This window comes from Loxodonta africana, chromosome 6, assembly GCF_030014295.1.
Source record: "Loxodonta africana isolate mLoxAfr1 chromosome 6, mLoxAfr1.hap2, whole genome shotgun sequence".
In the NCBI taxonomy this organism is placed as follows: domain Eukaryota; kingdom Metazoa; phylum Chordata; class Mammalia; order Proboscidea; family Elephantidae; genus Loxodonta; species Loxodonta africana.
In genome coordinates, this window is record NC_087347.1 from 75,275,460 (window position 1) to 75,294,464 (window position 19,005).

General features: G+C 36.6%; 1 protein-coding gene across 8 annotated transcripts in view; it reads left to right on the forward strand.

The window, feature by feature from the left end:
* METTL8 (methyltransferase 8, tRNA N3-cytidine) overlaps window positions 1–19,005 on the forward strand; it is a 117,034-nt gene that overhangs the window by 76,632 nt on the left and 21,397 nt on the right. For 7 of the 8 annotated variants that reach the window (XM_064287005.1, XM_064287002.1, XM_064287001.1 and 4 more), the window contains 3 exons: window positions 597–688; window positions 13,176–13,546; window positions 15,124–15,173. In XM_064287005.1, the coding sequence (XP_064143075.1) occupies window positions 597–688; window positions 13,176–13,546; window positions 15,124–15,173 (513 nt within the window). Of the gene's footprint in view, window positions 1–596; window positions 689–5,130; window positions 5,182–13,175; window positions 13,547–15,123; window positions 15,174–19,005 lie in introns of those variants that run through there. The other variant, XM_064287008.1, reaches the window with a different exon arrangement.

The window sequence follows — 19,005 nt, forward strand, 5'->3', positions numbered from 1 at the left end:
ATCTTAAAAAAGTGACCCTTTTTACATGGAACCAAGTAGTCTATCATTTCAATGTAAATGAATCCATTTGTAATAATTAAAATAGTTAATAAGAAAAATAAATCCAATGTTACTTTAAAAAACACATATACACAAATACAGGGGAGTATAAAATATTTTAAAAACTCCTATCTCTTTGACAGCAGAGTATTAGAGTGCAAGTATTATAAAAGGAGCTTTAAAAAAACTATTAAAGAATGTCCTATTCCTAAACTAACAACAACAACAACAACAAAAAACATATAAATTTAGCCTTAGAGTAGAAAACAGCAAACTTTACCAACAGCCAAATAATCAGACACCAGAGTGTTCTGGGAACAATACGTCAGCAGCCCCTTCCAAGCAGTGTCTGGGGTTTACAACGCGACCAGATCTAAACAGGACTGTAGGAGTTTCAGGGTCGTACCAGCAGTATCAGAAGGAACATCTGATGCAAAATATATTCATTTGACATGGACTGTGTTGGTGTCATTCGTCTTTGACTAATCCAGAATGAAAGATGTGCCCCTTGTCACCCTGTAAAAGCATGTTTTACGGTCTTTTTGTTTTTTTGTCAGGGATCATATGCAATGGTCAAAAGAAGAAGAAGAAGCAGCCAGAAAAAAAGTAGAAGAAAACTCAGCTGTTCGAGTCCTTCTGAAAGAGCAAGGTAGATGACTACATGCTGTAACTCCTGGAGCCAGGTTTTTGTGTTTTACCTTCCAGGGATTCAGTTCACACCTCATTCTCTTGCCCTCCTAATTGTGCCATTACTTTTGAGAGTTCTTAGCATCCATCTATGCCAATTCACTTGTTCCACTTGGGAGAATTCCTAGTTCCTCCAGTATAGCGGGGCCAAGGTTAATGAAGCCAATTGTGAATCCACCCTCTAATATGTCTTTTGGTAGTCATATTATTGCTTTTTCTGGACGTACACACACACACACACACACACACACACACACAAGGTGGCATTTCAAACAAGATATAAAAATAGAACTTTAAAATTCTCCACTTGCTATGCTTATTTTGGTATGCTACTGTGCATCTCACATGCTACAATCTCCCAACAAATTCCAAATGTCATTGATCTTTTAGGAGAAACTTAAAGTTTCAATACTGATTTAAGGCCTTTGATATTTACAGTTTAATTTAGGTAAAGTCTTGCCAATCTTCAAAAATAGTTTATAAAAAATTGGCCTATGTCTTTCTCACCACATAACCAGGAGCACAAACTTGCCCCAACTTCTGTACCCTCTAGATAGGATTTTTTTTTTTAACTTTATTTTTCTTAAAATGATTTCTCCTTTAGAACAGGTTGGTTATTTTTCTTTTTCCTTTTTTAAAAATAGTTTATTAAAGTACTGCATACTTTAATAATACACACAGGAAATAATAATAATACACATAGTAATACACACAGAAATTAATACAAATCATAAATAAATTTTAACAAAATGAGCATACCTATATAACCAGCACCTATCTCAAGAAACAATATTACCGGTAATCCAGAATCTCCTTCATGTCCCTTCCCAATTACAATAACCCTTCTTCCACCTCTTCCCCGACAAAGAGCAACCACTATTCTGGCTTCCAGTACCATAGATTCATTTTTCTAGAACAACTTGGTTCTTGTTATCATTTCTCAGCCACTCTTATAGCCACATCAGTATAACCATTAGACAGAGCAGAGGTCAGCAATCTATGGCCTAAGGGCCAAGCCTGGCCCTCTGCCTGTTTTTATAAATAAAGTTTCACTGGAACAAAGGTATACTCATTTCTTTACAAAATATCTGTGACTGCTTTTAAGGTATAACCACAGAGTTGAGTAATTGCAACAGAGACCATATGGCCTGCAAATATTAAAATATATACTATCTGGTCATTTATAGAAAAAGTTTGCCAGAATTTTGTTTCTAGAGTGATCAGCTGTCTGGAAACTCCCCAGGTAAAGATGTCTGCATTCCTCTGTAAAAGCCAAGCATAATGAAAATCACAAATCTCACTGATAGGTAACTATTGTTCCAGTGACGTTGGTCTAAAATTGAGGCTGAAGTTTGAAGCAAAAGTAGCTGTAGAAACTGAGTTAATGAGACATTAGCTCCCTTGAAGGGGATAGTGATGATCTATCTTATCCTCTGGCATCATTTTCTATTCCTTACAGCTAGTTCTCCTTCCTCATCTTAAGCATTAATGTGTCCTAGGGAGTGGACAGGAAAGGGGACCACCTGATCCAAAATGGAACCATTCTATTTTTATGAGCTCCAGCCGTGCAGGCCTGGAGTGGGATATGGTCAGGGAGTGTTGGGGTTGGATTTGAGGGTGCATACCAGTGGCAATTCTCCTGCTTGCAAATCAGCCAGCATAGCATTCCTTTGTAGGAACTCTGTCACACTGTTTCTGAGGAAGTATAACTTTGCTTCTTTGCCAGCATCTGCACAGACATATTTTCCACATTACTAAAGCTTTTGCTAGCAGCCACCTGGATGTGACATAGAGTCAAGCCCAAACTGGATTAAAAGTTATCTGTCATCTTAATTCATTTCCAGGAAGTTAAAAATTATCCACAGTGTATTTCCTGATAATACAAGAAATCAAGGATTTTTTTTCGTCCTCTTTTGAATATTTCTCTTTAGAACATGAATAGATGAGCAGTGCTGATAATGTTCACTTAAAGTGCTCTGTACGGTGGCTGCCTGTTTTGGCCTATTTATGTTAACAATGAACTTGAGTGAAGCTAATGAGAAGGTTATTTTAGGGCCTTGGAAACCGCAGTAAAGGAAAATGACAGTTCCCACAGAACCATAATGTGACTGAAATAGAAAGGTGGTGACTGGCCTCTCTCTATAGAAGCAGGAAAAGCAGGCCATGGAGGACTGAGGATACTGCTTTGAAGCATTTGGTTTGCGTATTAGCATGTCCAGCCTCTTTCTGAGCAAGTTTTCTGGCCACTGTGGAGACACAGAACAAAAGATTCCATTTCAAAATGACTCGAAGTGGTAGAGGTTTCTGCTGGGTCCCCTCTGCATCCCCTCTGTAACTCTGCTCAGTATGGTGGACTTCATATATGTCAGGAAACTGATACAGGGAGAGGAGCACACGATAGGGGTGACTGTTTCATCACACTTAAGCGAGGTTGAGCAGAACAGCCATGCTGAGGCTGCTGTGAAGATGGTGAAGAAAGAAAACTTGTCCTGAGGAACTATGTTGAGTGATGGGACCTTGTTGTTGTTGCATATCATTGAATCGATTCCGACTCATACCAAAAATACATCCCTATATTACAAAGTAGACCTGCCCCATAGGGTTCCCTAGGCTACAATCTTTATGGAAAGAGCTGTGGTGGCACAGTGGTTAAGTGTTCGGCTGCTAACTGAAAGGTCGGTGCAGGGACAGATTACCCAATAAGCAAGGTATGCATGGGCTGACTTGTGCTTACTTACTAATCTGTAGTGTACAGTTTCACCGTAAACCCGTGTGGGGTACCTTGCTTACTGGTTAATCCACCCATCATCCTCCAGCCTCTCTGTGGCAGAAAGATGTAGCAGTCTGCTTTCGTGAAGATTTACAGCCTTGGAAACCCTATGGAGCAGTTCTACTTTGTCCTGTATGGTCACAATGAGTCAGAATAGATTCCACAGCAATGGGTTTGGGGTTTTTTTAGTAACATTTAAGGAGCAAATCAGCGGGTCTTTTCTCCTGTGGAGAAAGCTGATGGATTTGAACTTAGACCTTTGAGTTAGCAGTTGAGCGCTTAGCAGGTTGCACTACCAGGGATCCTTACAGTGAGAGAAAACACCTACCTATCCATTCAATCCAGTCTCTGCTAGGGGACTGGACCCAGCAAGGCTTCTGATTTGATATTTAATGTTTCTGATGAATATGGGTCAAGGTGAATCGATTCATTTAAAAGCTCTGTTCCCAAACTTTCAAGATCTTCAAGGCTTTGACATGATTCTTCTGCCAGTGCCTCTGTTAACTACCATCTCCTCTTATCTAGAAGATTCCTGAGTCTTTGAAAGAGCCAGTTTTCTGCCATCACAAAGTATTTCACGTGCAGATTATTATGCAGCAGGATCTCTGTTCATTGACCTTATCTCACTTATTTGAATGCCACAGGGTAGAAATACTGCTGGTTCTCCCATGCTGGCCAACTCTCCAGCACATTTGTCTGTTTCCGTATGTCATTTTCCCCTGTCACTCCCATTTCCCACTTCTCATGTACTGTCTCAGCTGGTGGTGAGAACTGAAGTTAGGAAACCCCTTCATAATTCTGAGAATAAGAATTTATCCATCGCTGATAATAGAGTGGAAACCCTGATGGCATCATGGTTAAGAACTACTGCTGCTAACCAAAAGGTCAGCAGTTTGAGTCCACCAGGCACTCCTTGGAAACCCTATGGGGCAGTTCTACTCTGTCCTACAGGGTCGCTAGGAGTCGGAACTGACTCTACAGTGATTTTTTTTTTCTTTAAATAATATAGTTTTTTGCCAAGGGACGTTTATGTTTCGGTTCTGTAATTAAAATGTATAACATCTAGGCTCTCGTTGACAATATTTCTTTCAGTTAGATTGCCCAGATAAGTAATTTTTAAATTCCACATTTTCTTTAGGTAATTTGTTTTAAATTGTATCACAGCCTATATTTCTTTTAAAAGCAGGTTAATTCAGAGGGATGAGAAAGATACTTTTAGCAGTTTTTGAGTTAACATGATTGTATTTTATAATTTCCTAAAAACATCTCCAGTGTGTTATATCTCAGCTGATTATTTACCAAATGTAATGGATTTTTAAAACTTAATAATAAAAGCAACTGCTATTTTTATTTGAAAATACCCTTGTAAATAACCACCTACCTAGGGTAAAATATCTATGTCAAGCAAAATAGCAAAACAATCTCATCATGCCTTATCTTATATATATCATACCACTTGAGAGAATGTCCCATGTGGAAAAAAAATAGAAAAACAAAGTTTTGTGCGCTTTTAAACTTAGGGTTTAGACTTGTTTGTAAGTTTGCTTAAATTACTTAAAGTTACTTAAAATTTCATGCAGTGCTCTCAGGAGTATACTTTTAATTTTGTAACCTTAAGCGTTTTCTTTTATTAGACAAGGAATTTTACCAGTGACACATGGAAATTTCCAACTTTGAGAGTTCAGGTATTTACGTAATTGATGTGTAAAAATAACTTTAAATTGCTTTTTGTTACATAGCAACTTAGAATAAATTTTCATAATTCACATTAATCATTATATATGTCAGAGATGCATAAATGGTTTAATTCAGTTTCTTAGTTGTGATATTCAGTGTGATTCGGGGTGAATTCTGAATACTTAAGTATGGTTAGTGTGTCATATTCCTTCTTCCCCTCAGCAGTATTGAATTTAATAAGTGAATAATTGAGAAGTTGCTTCATCTGGCTGTGGTTAAACAGATTACTACATCCCTTTTACTGTCTTTGGCAGATAACTGTGAATCTGCAACCTAGCATAGGAAAATGAAAAAATGGCTCCTTCAAGAAGAATTTATTATTAATATACCTGTTTAGAAGGTCAGTTAGACAAGATGAAGAAAGGACTGTTTTCTCTACACTGTATTCTTTTATCAGTATTGGCCTGAACTTGTGATGAATTAACAGCAGGTTGAGACTAAATTTTTCACTTACAGTCCAAGAGTTAACTCTTCCAATTCCTGTTACCACAGACACTCTCGTGGTTAGGAAATTACATTATACTCTGAAAGTGTTTGTTGTCTCATAATCATAATTATGATGAGTTTGATTGAGCCTCCGTAGGGCCTCACAAGATGTCACACATTACTGGGAACCTATGGAGTAGACAGCATTGATTGGAGATATTGCCAAAATCAGAAAGCAGAAAAAAAAGGGGCTGGGAGGCAGTCTATTAGACTTTACTCCAGCCCATCCTTCTCTGTTCTATTTCTGTCCCACAAACCTGTTTATTCTCATAGAGCATTTTACGTTCCCATTGCTTACCATCATTTCATTGTATACTTTTGCATAGTTTCTATTTTATGTAATTCAAAGAATGGAGTTTAGTTAATTCTGTATTTCTGATCTGTTTTAATGAAGGTTAATGACAATCAAGATTAGTTTTAGGATTTGCTTATACTGATTATAAGTCCTGCTGGAGTTTTCATTTCAACTTGATGCTTCATAATTTAGATGAAAGTACAGTATCAGAAAAACAGGTTATTTTCAGAAATGTTTGGAGGGGATGACTATCGACTTTGTTAGGAAGGTAGTATAATTTAATGGTTAAGAGCCTGGGATTCAGAGTCCAACAGACTTGTTCCAGGTCCTGGCTCTACTACTAGCTGAGTGACCTTGGGAAATTTTTTATCTCCTCTAATTTTTAATTGAGGGGCCTGGAGGTACAATGGTTAAAGCACTCAGCTGCTAACTGAAAGTTGGCAGCTCGAACCCGATAGCTGCTCCAAGGGAGAAAGATTAGGCAGTCTGGTTTCATAAATATTTACAGCCTTGGAAACCATATGGGGCAGTTCTGCTCTGTCCTATAGGGTTGCTATGAGTCGGAATGGGCTTGACGGCAATGGGCAGGAACCTTTAATTTCTTCATCTGTAAATTGGAATAATCATGTGCTGATCTTAAGAGTATTGTTAGGATTAAATAGGGAAAAAAAAAATCCAAGTAAAACATTTGACATAGTGTCTGGCACATAATAAACACTCGATATGTATTATTGTTATTATTTTTAATGCTGTTGTTATTGGCATAATGATTTATGCAATTGTTTAAATTTTTTTCTTCTAATTCCTGGGTTGGAAATACTTGAGAAAGTGATCTTGAAAGTATATATACTAGTAGATCTTGACCATTGTCTTCTAATAGTTGTTGTTGTTAGGTGTCATCGAGTTGCTTTTTTGACTCATAGCGACCCCAAGTGATAGAATAGAACTGCCCCTTAGGGCTTTTTAGGCTGTAATCTCTACAGAGCCAAAACCTTGGTGGCACAGTGGTTAAGTGCTTGGCTGCTAACTGAGAGGTTGGTGGTTCAGAACCACCAGCCGCTCTGCAGGAAAAAGATGTTGCAGTCCACTTCCGTAAAGATTTACAGCCTTGGAAACCCTATGGGGCAGTTCCGCTCTGTCCTATAGGGTCACTATGAGTCAGAATCAACTCAACGGCGATGGGGTGTGGTTTTGGTTTTGGGAGCCTTTATGGAAGCAGCATGCCAGGTCTTTCTCCCCTAGCAGAACTGCTTGGTGGGTTCAAACCTCCAACCTTTCGGTAAGCGGCCGAGTACTTAATGATTGTGCCACCAGGGCTCCTTCTTCTAATAGTAGTCAGGTCATTTTTAGAGATTGGATAGGCTAGGGTTGAGTTTACGTGCTTAATATATGTGATATCTGCCTCAGATTGCATTCCTCTCACTACAGGTTCATTTTCTTTATGAACTGTAAAAATTAAAACAGTAGTTCAGCCTCATGTTTAAAATATAAGTATGATCCAAAATTTTAGTTTGTAGAACTGATAATGTTCTTCATAAATTCATAGGGTTTAATAGGAAAGTACATAGAATTTTTAAAACATAAATAGGCTTTAAAAATACTCGAGTTCAACCTCCTCATCATAGTTTCTCTACGTGAAGAAACTATTTAGGCAAATTGAATGATGAATTCAGTTAAAATTCTTCATCTTTGTATAAGATACAGGCAAAACTTTACAAAAGAAAGAATTAACTAATAATCATTAAATTGCTACCATCATCCCGAATGTTCTTCTGATTTTAATGGATGGATATAAAATTTATTTTACAGAGTTGCAATCAGCATTATTTGTGACTGTTTCCCTCAATATTATTATACTTTAATTTTTCATTCTCATATAAGGTTTTGATGTGCTGCAGTTTGCTTGATCATCCTATGTTGTTGGGCATTTGAGCTATTTCCTACTTTTAAATACAACTGCTATGAATATTTTACTTCAGGTTACCATCTACCCCAATTAATTCTTAGGGGAATAGTTCCACAAATTAATCACGATATAGTATTATATTCTAGTTACCATTTGACTCAAATTCACTTCACAAGTAGCTTAATATTGGAAACTCAAATACTAGCCCAAGCCTGCTGCCATCGAGTTGAGTCTGACTCACAGTGATCCTATAGGACAGAGTAGAACTACCCCCCATAGGGTTTCCAGGGTGCATCTGGTGGGTTCAAACTAACGACCTTTTGGATAGCAGCCAAGCAGTTAACCACTGTGCCACCATAAAAACCAAACCAAACCTGTTGCCGTTGAGTTGATTCCGACTCATAGCAACCTTATAGAACAGAGTAGAGCTGCCCCATAGAGTTTCTGAGGAGTGCCTGGTGGATTCAAACAGCCAACCTTTTGGTTAGCAGCCGTGGCATGTAACCAGGGTTTCCTGTGCCACAAGGGCTTCTCAAATACTAGGTATTTGACTAGAAGTATGTCTTTGTAGATGGCTGCTTTTTATTAGACTGAGAATCTATTACCAGCATGGCATGAGTTACAAAGAGAGTTTTTAAGGTAAAGGAAGAAGAGAAAAGATAGAAGAAGACCCTGGGGTATTTTTCTAGTTCCCCCGAGTCTGATTTCAGAATGTTGTTTTATTTTCATGCACAGTATGATCAGGTACATGTCAATTATTAAAAGCAGACATAGAACTATTTTAGACATAAACGCACAGCATTTTTAAATGAACCATAAATAGGCTTCTTTCCATTAGTGCAGATGTGAAGATGTGTTTTTTACTTCAACATAACATAATTCTTTTGTTACAGAGATCCACTTTCATTTCTCAGCCCTTAAATACAGATGGGAATTTCTGTCTTTATAGCAGTCCCGCTGCCAGATACAATTCAGCCTTGATGGGAAGGAAGTCTTGTGGCCAGATGGGTGGAGATCCATGGTACAAGGCCATAAAGATAAAAATGGAAGGAAGAAAAGGAAAACTAAAGGGTTCAGGACAGGGCTCTGGGAACAAAGATGAACCTAACTGCAGACAACTGCTTAAAGTTATAAAGGAAATGAGTTTTTATTTTAGTTCAGTTCATTTTTTAATAGATAGTAGATTCACATGGATCAAAATTCAGATGAAAATTCTGCCTCCAACTCTGGTCCTTAACCACTCCGCGCGCCTCTCTGGAGGCAATCAGTATTACTAATTATGTGATTATCCTCACAGAAGTATTCTGTACATATACAAACAAATATGTATGTGTATGTATATATATATATATATATATATATATATATATATATTTGAGCTGTTTCCCACTTTTTCTTATTATAGATACAACTGCTATGAACATCTTTACTTTACGTTACCTCCTACCCCAGTTAATTCTTAGGGAAATAGCTCCACAAATTAACTAAGATACTATATTCTAATTACTGTTTGTATACACACACACACACACAATGTGCATATATGTGTGTGATTTTTACATAAATGGCTACATAATACACTTTTGTACATCTTGCTTGTTCGTCTGTTACCAAATCCTGGAAATTGTTCTATATCAATAGAAGCCTTTTTCATTCTTTGGAAGTACTTTTAAAATGTCATATGCCCACATTGGGTGAAAGTAATCCCTAACCCAGGAATTAGACCTGGTGCATAATAGTATTCAAGAAATGTTTGTTGAATGAACAAATGAGTAGATGAATTAGTTATTTTATTAATTAAAGGTACAGATAGCAAGAGGCAGTAAGATAAGAATTGCCTGGAGCCCCAAGACTGTTGACCTAACCCTGATCCAGGGATCCAGGGAAGTCTAAGGGATGACATCACAAAATACATATCGGTTTTAAGAAAGCATCAGAAATTCTTTTTAAGGCCTCTTGTTAGGAGATATCAGTAACTACGAGTTGACTCTGGAGGTGGAAGGAAGAATGAAGTTGTGGGATGACCCCTAGACTCCAGGAGTCAGGAGCAGTGGTTCTGATTTTGAGGATATCCTTTCTCTAAAATAATGAAGAAACCGATAGGTTATTAGTAAAAATGTGATTATTAAGATTTCAAGACAAAACTGCAGAAAGTAGCTTGCGAAGATTATTCTCACAATAATTTATTGGCCAAACTATTAAAACAGAAGCAGATTTATGGGAATGGGACTAAAAATGCCACACCGTGACACATTTTAAGAGAATTAAAAACCTAGTAGTTTTAACCTTTAAGAGGTAAAAAAGAAAATCATCAGATAAATGAAAGTTATTATAATAATATTGTTATTAATAGGAGCCGCTGAGTCAGTTCCGACTCATAGCAACCCCGTGTATAACAGAACAAAACATTGCTCGATCCTGTGCCATCCTCACGATCTTTGCTATGTTTGAGCCCATTTTTGTAACCACTGTCAGTCCATCTCTCTGAGGGTCTTCCTCTTTTTCGCTGACCTCTACTTTACTAAGCATGATATTCTTCTCCAGAGACTGGTCCCTCCTGATAACATGTCTAATGAGACAAAGTCTTGCCATCCTTCCGTCTAAGGAGCATTCTGGCTGTATTTCTTCCAAGACAGATTTGTTCGTTCTTCTGGCAGTCCATGGTCTATTCAATATTCGTCACCAACACCATAATTCAAACACGTGATTCTACTTCAGTCTTCCTTATTCATTGTCCAGTTTTCACATGCATATGAGGGGATTGAAAATACCATGGCTGGGTCAGGCACACCTTAGTCTTTGCTTTTAAACATTTTAAAGAGATTTTTTTGCAGCAGATTTGCACAGCGCATTGCATAGTTTGATTCCTTGACTACTGCTTCCATGGGCGTTCATCGAAGTACAGTGAAATTCTTGACAACGACAATCTTTTCTCTGTTTATCATGATGTTGCTTATTGGTCCAGTTGTGACAATTTTTGTTTTCTTTATGTTGAGGTGTAATGCACACTGAAGGCTGTAGCCTTTGATCTTCATCAGTAACTGCTTAAAGTCCTCCTCACTTTTGGTAAGCAAGGTTGTACCATCTGTGTGTCACGGGTTGTTAATGAGTCTTTCTCTAATCCTTATGCCCCATTCTTCTTCATATAGTCCGTCTTCTTGGATTATTTGCTCAGCATATAGATCGAATAAGTATGGTGAAAGGATACAACCCTGACGTATAACTTTTCTGATTTTAAACCACGCAGTATCCCCTCGTTCTGTACAAACGACTGCCTCCTGGTCTGTGTACAGGTTCCTCATGAGCACAATTAAGTGTTCTGGAATTCCCATTCTTTGCAGTGTTACCCATAATTTCTTATGATTCATAGTTAAATGACTTTGTGTAGTCAAACACAGGTAAACATTTTTCTGGTATCCTTTGCTTTCAGCCAAGATCTGTCTGACATCAGCAGTGATATCTGTCATAGCATGTTCTCATCTGAATCCAGCTTGAATTTCTGGCAGTTCCCTGTTGATGTACTGCTTCAACTGTATTTGAATTACTTTCAGTAAAATTTTCACTTGCATATGATATTAATGATATTGTTCAATAATTTCTCCATTCTGTTGAATCATCTTTCTTTGGAATGGGCACAAATATGGATCTCTTCCAGTCGGCCGGCCAGGTAACTGTCTTCCAAACTTCTTGACGTAGACGGGTGAGCACTTCCAGTGTTACATCCATTTGTTGAAGCATCTTAATTGGTATTCTGTAAGTTCCTGGACCCTTGTTTTTCTGCCAGTGCCTTCAGTGCAGCTTGGACTTCCTCCTCCAGTACCATCGGTTCTTGATCATATGCTACCTCCTAAAATGGTTGAATGTCGACCAGTTCTTTTTGGTACAGTGACTTTGTATATTTCTTTGGTCACCTTTTGATGCTTCTTGTAGCATTCAATTTTTTACCTAGAGAATCCGTCAATAATTACAATTTAAGGCTTGAATATTTTCTTCAGTTTTTTCAGCAAGAGAAATGCCAAGTGTATTTTTCCCTTTTGGTTTTCTAACTCCAGGTCTTTGCACATTTCGTTGTAATAATTGATTTGTCTTCTCGAGCTGCCCTTTGAAATCTTCTGTTCAGCTATTTTACTTCATCATTTCTTCTGTTTGCTTTAGCTACTCTACATTCTAGAGCAATTTTCAGTCTCCTCTGACATCCATTTTGGTCTTTTCTCTCTTCTGTCTTTTTAATGACCTCTTGCTTCTTCACATGTGATGTTCTTGATGTCATCTCACAACTCTTGGTCTGCAGTCATTAATGTTCAGCACATCAAGTCTATTCTTGAGATGGTCTCTAAATTCAGGTGGGATTTTCTCAAGGTCATACTTTGGCTCTCGTGGACTTGTTTTAGTTTTCTTCAGCTTCAACTTGAAATTGCATATGAGCAGTTGATGGCCTATTCTGCAGACCACTGATCTTGTTCTGCTTGATGATTCTGAGCTTCTAATAGTCTCTTTTCACAGATGTAGTCAATTCGATTTCTGTGTTTTTCATCCAGCTAGGTCCATATGTATAATTGTCATTTGTGTTGTTGAAAAAAGGTGTTTCCAGTGAGTAAGTTGGTGGTCTTTCAAAATTCTATCATGCAACGTTGCTTCTATCACCGAGGCCATATTTTCCAACTACCGATCCTTCTTTGTTTTCTAACTTTTGCATGCTAATCACCGGTAATTATGAAGGTACCTTGATTTCATGTTTGATCAATTTTAGACTGCAGAAGTTGGTAAAAAGTTCAGTTTCTTCATCTTTGGCATTAGTGGTCAGTGTGCAAGTTTTAATAATAGTCATATTAACTGGCCTTCTTTGTAGACACAAGGGTATTGTATCACTGACAGCGTTGTATTTCAGGATAGATCTTAAGATGTTCTTTTTAATGAAGAATGCGATGGTGTTCCTTTCTCTTCAATTTGTCCTTCTCAGCATAGTAGACCATATGGTTGTCTGATTCAAAATGGCCAATACCAGCTAACTATTGCCTAGGATATAGATCTTCAAGCGTTCCATTTCATTTTTGATAGCTTCCAATATTTCTTGATTCATACTTCATACTAATGTTAGAATTATTCAATAGCAAATATAATTTTTATAAATGACAAATAATGTATGTAATATATTTAACAATATTTAATTATTAAATATATTTAGTCATTAAAAGAGTAACTAAGTGAAAATATAATTCATAGTAAAATAGATCTCTTTTTCTTTTCTATTTTAGTTAAGTATGAGAGTGAAGCTAGTAAATATTGGGACACATTTTACAAGATTCATAAGAATAAATTTTTCAAGGATCGTAATTGGCTGTTGAGGGAATTTCCTGAAATTCTTCCAGTTGATCAAAAAACTACAGAGAAGGTGGGAGAATTATCATGGGATCATGTAAAAACTAATACAGCAAATTGTTTCTCAAGAATGCACTGCCCTACTATGCCTGAAGAAAAAAATCACTACAAGAAAAATCCTGGCTCATCAAATGGTCGAAGCAAAGCAGAATCTGATTTTTCCAAACCAGACTCTGAAGAGCATAGAAAAGGACCTCTGAAGACTGACTTGTTTCCTGGTAGCAATGCCACTTTCAGAATACTAGAGGTACTGTATGTACTCTAGGGGCAAAGACAGGAGGTAGCAAATCATTTTACATACCATATTATTTTATTAATGGTCCAGGTTTTTCCAGATGGAAAATGATCAAATCTGACTAAATAAGTGTTTGGTATACTTTTGTGCATAACGAATATTTATGAGACTCATGTCTTTAATTAATTAGTCAGGTTTTTAGTTTGTGGTTTTAATTTTGTTTTTTGTTTGTTTTAATTCCTAACTTGAATGCATTTTTAAGTACCAAAAAGGTTTTGACCTTAATCTCTCTCTCTCTCCTCTCTCTCTGTTATAACCCCTTTTTAGGTGAAATAGAAATAAGTGAGATATATAATTTGCTATACTCAAGTGTCAACCTTGGTTTTTTAATTTTTAAAAATAAGTATTTTCTTTCTAATTATAAAGGTAATATAGATAATTACAGAGAATTTGCTCAATAGTAAAAAAAACACATTGTCATCGAGTTGATTCCAACTCATTGCGACACTATAGGACAGAGTAGAACTATTCCATAGAGCTTCCAAGGAGTGCCTAGTGGATTCGAACTGTCCACCTTTTGATTAGCAGCCAAGCTCTTAACCACTATGCCCCCAGAGTTTTCCTGCTAAATAGTAGATAAGATAAATGAAATTATCCACAGTCCCACAAACAAGGAACTTAACCACTGTTAACATTACTGATATTTGGTCCTTTTTATACTGTTTTATATAGTTGAGCTATACTGTACATGTATTTTTGGGTTTTGTTTTGTTTCTATTTAACATTATATCATAAGTACTTTCCCTATAGATTCTGTATAGACATTTTTCTTGGCTACAAAATATTTTACTGTATGGAATACTATAATTTTATTAACATATTTTCACATTACTGAGCTTTTAAATTGTTCAAGTGTTCTGTAGCAAAAGTCCTTGTGGAAAGACTAGCTACATTTTGTTTTATTGTCATGGTTTAGATTACTAGTTTTTAACTCATGAAAATTTTTGATGCTCTTAAAACACATTGACAAATTGCTTTCTATAAAGTTGTGCCAATACCAATTCAAGCCAATGAGACTATGTTTCATCACACTCATTGGCTTGAATATTGTTATTTTAGTGTTTTATACTTTGGTAGACAAAAAATTGTATCTTATTTTAATTTGCATTCCTTTGATTATAAGGAAATGAGATGGTTCTTCAAATGTTTAGAAGCCACTTGTACTTCTTTTGCTTTCTGTTCATTTATTTCCTTTGGTTATTTATCTGGTTTGGGTTTTTTTGTTTTTGAGCACTGCCCTTTATTGTATTTATTGCACATGTTTTCTTCACAGTGTGTCAGTCATCTTTTAATTCAGTTGATTTTAGGCTTCATTGTGCACTAGTTTTGAATATTTCCATAGTCAGATTTCCCAGTATTATTCTTCGTGGTTTATTCCATTGCTTTTGAATTTAGAAAATTCTTCTCTACCTAGAGAGCCGGTACATTTCTTCCAGTTTGTTTTTTTATTGTTTTTAATAGAAAATGTGACATTGGTGAGAAAAATGTAACCTTGTTTTCATGGTATTTGTTTCTTCTTTTGGTTTTAGGTTGGCTGTGGTGCTGGAAATAGTGTCTTTCCAATTCTGAACATCTTGCAGTGAGTTTTAGAACTTTCGCCTACAGAGTTTTACATATGTATGGGATGTTAAGAAATTCTGGAAAAATGTCATGTATATGCCAGTAGTGTTCTTATTTCTCATATAAACAATGAGTAGGCAAATTTCAACAGAAGTGTCTTAATGTTAGTGGCTAATTTCATGTCAACTAGAAATTTCTCTGAAAATAGTCTTTGACAACTGTAATAATCTCTCGTGGGAGAGCCACGGTTGAAGACATTTTTAAGCTTGCGTTTGTGTGGATGAGAGAATAAAGAAAGAGCAAGGGATGTGATCCTTCCACTAAGCTATGAATTGCTAAATTTTAGAGATTTATTTGCTCCTCCAGGATTCGTAAGTGTCACTTTACGCTTACAGAATTGAGCTTAAAGCTTACACTTTAACCTTCAGTTTATTTTGTCATCATTTCTGGAGTAACACCAGTACAAAACCTTTGCATGTCAAATGATTGCATCTGGGCTTGAAATAATTTGAAAGTAACAGCAACTAACCCCTAGGATTTAAAAAAGCAGAAGTAAACGCTAGCGACAGCGATGTTTACCTGCCCCGCCCTTCCTGTTTTTTAGTATTTTTAAGATGATGAAGACACCTAACACCTTGCAGAACTTTTTCAGACACCTTTTAACCATGTCTGGCCTGTCAAATTTTTAAGTTTAGACGTAGCTTTCACATTCTTCCATTCTAAAAGCAACATAAACACATTGCAAAGCACTTGGAAATTGGAGTAAAAGGGGAAGAATTCATCCATCATCCTAACATAGCCATTGACGGAATTTTTGTTGTATTTCCTTTCAATCTTTTCTTTATGCATTCCTTTAAATTTAATTATGCTTTTTATTTTTTAACTTTTCATTATAAAAATTCAAAAGTATCCAGAAAAGTAAAGAGTAGTACAATGAATTCCCAGATACCCATCACCTCAATTCAACAATTAACATAATGCCAACATCATGATACTTTATTCCTGAATATTCTGGATATATCACCAAAAAATGAGGACATTGTCCAATATTATTATAAAACTAACATAATGAGTAGTAGGGAATTCCCTAATATCATCTAATAACCATTTAAAGTAGCCAGGTACAGTGCTGCTGGCACATTTGCAGTTCCGTATGACCTTTCACTTTTTGTATTTTTTCTTTCTAGTTTCTGGCAGGAATTTCCTTTTCTCTTATACCACAGGGTTCCAGCCCCCTGGTGATCTCTGAACTTATTTATAATACGTATAAATATAGTATGTAGGCAGTTGATTATGTGTATCATAAGACTTTATGACTCATCTCAAAGTATTAGCATGTCATTTCTTTGTCTTTCCAACCACCGTTTATATTCCTTGAGGTAGTGACTGTATCTTACCATTGTCTGATTTTCCAGGTTGCCTAGCACAGTGCAATAAAGATAGTTAGAGCTCAATATATATTGACTGGCTAACATATCTCATTCTCCACCTGTTAGTTGTATTTTTCCCTTCCTACTTCTCCCTCCAACTACCAGTTGCAAGCTCTTGCCTCCTAACTCCCCAACTCTTTCCTTTTCACTGCTTTTTTTTTTCTTTTATCCATATTTTAAAAATCACTGCAGCTCAATAACCTGAGATAATTAATTCATCTTTAAAAAACAACCAGTGATTAGCCTTCCAAAGGGAGGCTTAGACTTTTTTTTTTCTCCTCGTAAGAAATTGTGTTCTATTACTTTTGGAGAGTATAAGATTAATGTTTTACATTTTCAGAATAGTTCACCATAATTAGACCTCTGGAATTGAGGGTCATATCATTCTCCAAGGATCATTTAATTCTTAACCCCCCTGCCGAGAGATTGCTTGGTGGTGTGGTGGTAGATTCTAGTGATATTTACACCTGTTTGCTGGGAGAAGGGCCAATGCAGTCAGCTGACTTTACAGAAAGGCTCTGGAAAGTCATTGGGTTGTCACAAGACTTCCACTTGGACTGCTGATGCAGTGGGAATTCAGTCTCAGAGGTCATGCTGCCGCTCCACTAGGACACATGGCAAATGGTACATGCTTTCCTTTAGCCACTAGCTGGTAGGTGTTCAGTAACTACTGCCCAAAGGCAGACTGCATCCACCCTTCATAATGAGCCTATGTGCCAGTGTCCAGAAAGCATTTTGAGTTCCATAGAAGTTTTTACAGAACCATGTTAGTTCTTAAGTTCCTGGAAGGCAGCAGCAGATCTTTAATAATTTGAAGATCTTCCTTTAATAATTGTAACAACAATAATAGTGGCTAACATTTACTGAGTGCTTAATCTGAGCCAGGCAACTTTCTGGAAACTTTACTTGTATTAATTCAGTTCTTACGAGAGCTTAAATACCATACTTATCTATGTTTTAAAGATGAGGAAACAGAGTTACAGAGAAATTAAATAACTATCCCAGGGTTACACAACTAAGTGGTAAAGCCAGGATTCAAATCTCTGGTAATTTGGCTCCAGAGCCCTCACCCTTAGCTGTTACACCATATAGTGCTATATGCATCTAACTGCTAGCTGAGAACATCTCAAACACATGTGGCCACCCAGCAAATTATGGGTCACAAATATATGAATTTCGCAGGAAACAAGGCGACATACTGAATATAAAACACTTGCTTTTGTATGGGACAGATGAAGAAAGACCAACCTATGTAAAGTTTTACCTTTGATTCAGTTCTGGTTAACTTTTCATTACCAAATCCTGTTCATCATACTTTAACTTATTTAGACAGGCCTTAAATTTTAATGCAGTCCCCTAATGCCACAGAATAGATTAGTTATATGTGTACATAATATTTATCAGTGAGTAACATTTAAGAGTATAATCTGACCCTGGGTGATATTTTGCTAAATACATATTTGTCCTTGTATTACATGTTTACTTAGAAGCACTCCCTGCTTGAAATGCTTCTTGAATCAGATTAAGTTCTAATTATGTGCTTCGAGGTCCACCTCTGTATCCTGCCACAGGGCTCCCTGAATCAACTCTGCTTCTCATCCCTGACATGTGACTCCTACTGCTAAATCCTTACACCATTTTCCCTTCTCCCAACTGAACAATGCCATCCTCCTTCCAAGCTTTTAAGGTTTACACTTGAGGGTGCAGGCCTGATCCACACCCCTGCAGAAGTTGTATAAAGCCAGTCATGTCCCCAACTAGACTATATAATCCACAAAAGCCAGGACCATACTTAGAATTACTGTTTAATGACCTACTGACCTCTCTGTGATTCAGACATGGTATGAGGTACATGATATAAGATTATCTACATTTTGTTTAAAAAAAAAAAAAGACAACTGAGTTCTCAAACAGGTAAAGTTAAATTTACAGAGCTAATTAGTGGCAAATTCAGGATTCAGACACAGGTCTTTTTGCCTTCAAAACACATACCCTTGCTATCTTATTAGACAGTTTCATTCACTATTTCGTATTCTTGGGACATAGATGAGGTTCAATAAATGTTTGACAACTTGAAAAGACAACTAAGAATTATTACATTATTGTTTTATTATTTTTAGAAGTTGTATTTCCATGATGTTAAAAATATATGTATATGGATTCTGTTAAAACTCAACCACAAAAAGACAAACAACCCAATCAAGAAGTGGGCAAAGGATATGAACACGCACTTCACTAAAGAAGATATTCAGGCAGCTTTTTAACAGATACATGAGAAAATGCTCTCGATCATTAGCCATTAGAGAAATGCAAATTAAAACTACGATGAGATTCCATCTCACCCCAACAAGGCTGGCATTAATCCAAAAAACACAAAATAATAAATGTTGGAGAGGCTGCGGAGAGATTGGAACTCTTATA